This window comes from Carassius auratus, chromosome 9, assembly GCF_003368295.1.
Source record: "Carassius auratus strain Wakin chromosome 9, ASM336829v1, whole genome shotgun sequence".
In the NCBI taxonomy this organism is placed as follows: Eukaryota; Metazoa; Chordata; class Actinopteri; order Cypriniformes; family Cyprinidae; genus Carassius; species Carassius auratus.
The window spans coordinates 10,588,427-10,592,992 of record NC_039251.1 but is presented as its reverse complement, the minus strand read 5'-3'; the positions used below and the strand labels follow the sequence as shown (position 1 = coordinate 10,592,992).

The 4,566-nt window shown below is 35.8% G+C and overlaps 1 protein-coding gene across 1 annotated transcript; it reads right to left on the bottom strand.

Annotated features, from left to right (window-relative positions):
* Window positions 1–1,137: 1,137 nt before the first annotated feature.
* On the bottom strand, window positions 1,138–3,171 carry LOC113108347 (FKBP prolyl isomerase 7). The gene is made up of 4 exons (XM_026271409.1): window positions 2,898–3,171; window positions 2,533–2,684; window positions 1,955–2,082; window positions 1,138–1,832 (listed from the first exon to the last, which is right to left on the bottom strand). Exons 1-4 carry the CDS (start codon window positions 3,122–3,124, stop codon window positions 1,671–1,673), a joined length of 669 nt encoding a protein of 222 aa, XP_026127194.1. The 5' UTR covers window positions 3,125–3,171; the 3' UTR covers window positions 1,138–1,670.
* Window positions 3,172–4,566: the final 1,395 nt, after the last annotated feature.

Below are 4,566 nucleotides of genomic sequence, written 5' to 3'. Positions count from 1 at the left end.
TGCACTTTACTTTCAGATAAAGGAGCTTAGTTAAAATTCATGCAACTATAACAGTCATTTTATTGGCATTTTGTAGAATAAATTATAAGTCAGAAGTCAGGCACTGCATTCTACACACAGAGGCTACACATCATTTAATGTATAGCGATAATATAAACTCTTGCAGCAATCAAACATCAGCTAACTAAGTGATGGGAACTTGACACTGGTGAAGTAAAGTGTAACACAAATGATTGTTTTGGTGAGAACTGTACCTAGTGGTGTGTAAACAGCACTCTTTCTGGTAGACCTGCAATCATCAAGCCCTAAAGGCAAAACCACTGGACATCCATCCCATCCTGAGACAAGCTAGTACTTACGTCACATAAGACCCGACTTTAACAGTCAAAGGGATAAAGAATAGAATGCCTTTGTCGAAATGGCTGTTTCAGGAAAGGACGAGTTGTTTTTTTCCTCCTTCAGATTTGAGCTAAAATTCAGTGCATGATCCAGCAGTGATTAGTTTGAACACTCCGGCAAAACCGCTATGACTTGTCTGAAATTGTACAGTTTACATTGAAAGTATAACAGTCATTTCAACCTCTTCTTCTAACCCCTCTCCCTCCACTGTCTGGATCTGTTCTGAATATTGGCACGGACATGGTTTACGTCAATTTTGGCATGCGAGGGAGTTGAGGGAGTCAGAGTTTCACATGAAAACCAAGTTTTGAGTCTGTGCTCAAAAATGTCAGCTCTCTGCATGATCAAGTCTCATTTAATATTTTTTTTAACCTCTGTTTTTTGGGGGGGATATGCATGCTGTTCTTAGAATATATTGTTTGTCTAGAAATCATAAAACACTATAATTCTCCCAACCCAATAGATTCTTTATTATTTTTATCATAAATTCACCAATAAAAAAAAAACAGGACAGATGTTTTTATTTTTTATCTGTAATAAAGTAAATTGCATATCATTTTTAAGGTAGGTTCTAGAAAAATACATTCAACCACTTCAAACGGTTGTATTAGAGAGCCACCTAGTGTTCTTAATGGGTATAGCAAGATTTGGATGGCCATGGTCAAACTAATTTCCAATTTTAAGGTTGGTCAGTGAAATGTACATCCATTATCACCGGAAGGAATCAAGTGAACCATGTGTCATGAAAATTTCTTTATTATTTCACAGGGTGACTATAATTTTACTTAGGCAAACACATGGCAAATACTTTCTGTTTAGAAAATGCTGTTCAAGTAATTTTTTCAACATTATACAATGTAAAGATGGCATTTAATATGATAATGATTTAAACAGAGTTGTAAATGCAATCCGTGTGTTCAAATGCCTGAATTGTTTGGCTGTAAATAGTGGTTGACCAATAAGGATTTTTTTTGTCTATAAATGATTACCGTGTTCAAAAAACGAGGTGGTTTGCACTCAAACATTAAGATAATGATACATTTGAGAAAGATGCCAGCATTTTGAAAAAATAGGTCTGAATTGTTTCGAAAAAGCATCTTTTTATGCCCTATTAGGTTTTTGCATCAGTTAGTACAGTTATTTTAGAGTGAATCTTATTCAAAATGTAGTGGTACTCATCAAGGCAAAATTCTTTATCAGTTCTTCAATTTGAAGTCTTGTAGACAATATCCAGTGCACCAGCTGCATAAAAAATGTCTTTCTAATAGTGTTTATAGTTCATCATGGCCATAAACATCATACTCCTTTAGTGATAAGGTCCCATCAGCATTGTGATCATTCTTATGGAACACATCTGCCACAACATCATCAAAATAGGATTCATCTTTCTGTGTATTTAACTTCCTTGCTTCCATTTTCAAGTATTCCTTAATCTGTAAATCCAAAATGACAATATATAAATTAAACAAGCAATAATAATGAATAAATTAAAATTAGTTATGCAAATGAAAGTTCCTCATACAACAACAAACATACATTAGCTGATGTCTATTACCTCTTCTTTTGTCAGGGCCTTGTCGTTGTCAGCATCAATTTCCTTGAAGGCTTCTATGCTGCGTGGTCCTCTAGTTATGAACAACAGCTCCACCTCAAAGATCACTGTTGAATTTGGTGGCACAGGACCTATTCCATCACAGAAAGCTGATTGTTAATGGTTTAAATCTGAAACTTTGCTTATTTATTTTCATAATGAACTGAGATCTAAATTAGGGATCTGTGGAAGAGAACACTTTTTTTTCTCTCTTTTTTTTGTATGTTGTATTGTTGTTTAGTGGTATTTTCATTAAGCTGCAATGTAATTACTGTGAAACGCTCTAAACAAGTAAATGTGAACTCAATGTTTTTGTAACATCCTATAATATTGGGTAGAAAAATATTTTACTGCTACGCATAATGCATAATGCACATAATGAAGGTTAATTTAATTTATTAAGTTAATAAATTATTGTCAAAATTCAATGGAATTAAAAATAACACCACCAACAATAAACATAACTAAAATAAAAAAGCAAAACAGCGCCACCTTAAGGGACTGTATTAGTTTCTCTACGCTTTTGAAGTGAAAAGACCTACCTTTTCCTTTCTCGCCGTATGCCAGGGATGGAGGAACTGTAACTTTTCTCTTCTCACCGGGACACATGCCGTCCAGCCCTAAATCGAGGCCCTTAATAACCTCTCCAACGCCTAACACAAACCAGTGCGGGTGACCCGTGTTTGTAGAACGACTAGAAAATGAATACGAACAGCTTTACTTGGCATTGTCTGGAAATAATAGCACTTTTGTGTTTATCTACAACACGAATAAATATCTAAATACACTGTTTACAATCTCTCTCTCTCTCTCTCTCTTTCTCTTTCAAAGAAGATATAGCTATAACTTGCATTGAATAGCATATTTTTGTTGAATATAACAACTTCCTTGGTAAAAATGTGCTTACCTGCAATAGAACTGAGACCCATCTTTTGCTAGATATCCATCATAATGAGCATTCAGCATGTCTCCTCTCTTGGCTTTCTGGCTGCAGTTTTCTGGCAGAAACGTCACCTCGATTTTAACATCTTGATTTGATTCATTTGCCCGAATCACTAGTATGAAGAGATTGAGGGTTTGCAGAGACAAAATCAAGCAAATGTAAAATGTAAGTCGCTGGGCCATCTTGCACATCTGTCTGCGTGGCGACGGGGGCCGGACAGCTGACGGGGCAGCCCCGCCCAGTAGCCTACTCACATTTCTCTCTTCACTTTAGGGGTGGGGTGTATCTGGAGGAATATTCATGGCAGTTCTCAAAGAGATTTTGCCTCCCTTTAAAACAGAAGACAGTACAATTCGACTACGAAAAATGCTACCTGTAAACATATGGTTTATTAACGTCTATGGTATACACCTTCTGTACTACAGCCCTAAACCTACCCTCATAGTAAAGCAAATGCCTTTGTCGAAATGGCTGTTTCAGGAAAGGACGAGTTGTTCTTTTTTTCCCTCTTCAGATTTGAGCTAAAATTCAGTGCATGATCCAGCAGTGATTTGTTTGAACGCTTCGGCCAAACCGCAATGACTTGTCTGAAATTTTACAATTTACATTCAAAGTAAAACAGTCATTTCAACCTCTTCTTCTAACCCCTCTGCCTCCACTGTCTGGATCTGTTCTGAATATTTGCACGGACATGGTTTACGTCACTTTTGGCATGCGAGGGAGTTGAGGGAGTCAGAGTTTTATATGAAAACCAAGTTTTTAGTCTGTGCTCAAAAAGTCAGCTCTCTGCAATATAGAGTCTCATTTAATATTTTTTTTATTTATATTTTTTTTTGGGGGGGGGGGGTGCATGCGTAATGGTTCAAATGCATGCTTACTGTAGAATATATTGTTTGTCTATAAATTATAAAACACTCCCCACCCAATATATTCTTTATTATTTATATCACAAATTCACCAATAAAAAACCAGGCCACTTGTTTTTATTTTTATCTGTAATAAAGTAAATTGCGTATGTATTTTTTTAAGGTAGGTTCAAGAAAAGTAAATTTCAACCCAGGTAGTCTTCAGATTGTTGTATTAGAGAGCCACCTAGTGTTCTTAAGGGTTATAGCGAGATTTGAATGGCTATGGTCAAACTAATTTCCAATTTTAAGGTAGGTCAATGAAATGTCTATCTTTTTATCCCCCTAGAAATCACGTGAACCATGTATCATGAAAACTATTTTTTTTACTTAGGCAAACACATGGCAAATACATTTTGTTTATTGAACCTTGTTTATTTACTTTCATAATTAATTACATAATTTGTAAGATATTTGCAGTAAAATATCAACAACAACAAAAAAAACACTAGGCTAGTATTATACATTTTGTCCAGCTGATTACTAACAATATCTCTAATGTTTTCAACTACTTTTAAATCATGAGAAAATTCCCATTCTAAACAGAGACACGGGGCAGTGCAGTCCTCTATGGTGCAGTCCCGTCACCTGTCAATGACGTTAGTTCTTCTTCTTCTTAGTTTTATGGCAGATTGCAACCATGGCTTATCAGGTGCATACCGCCATCTACTGTATCGGATATAGAAACCACATGACATCAGTGTTGTGGACAAATGCGTTAGTAGCTT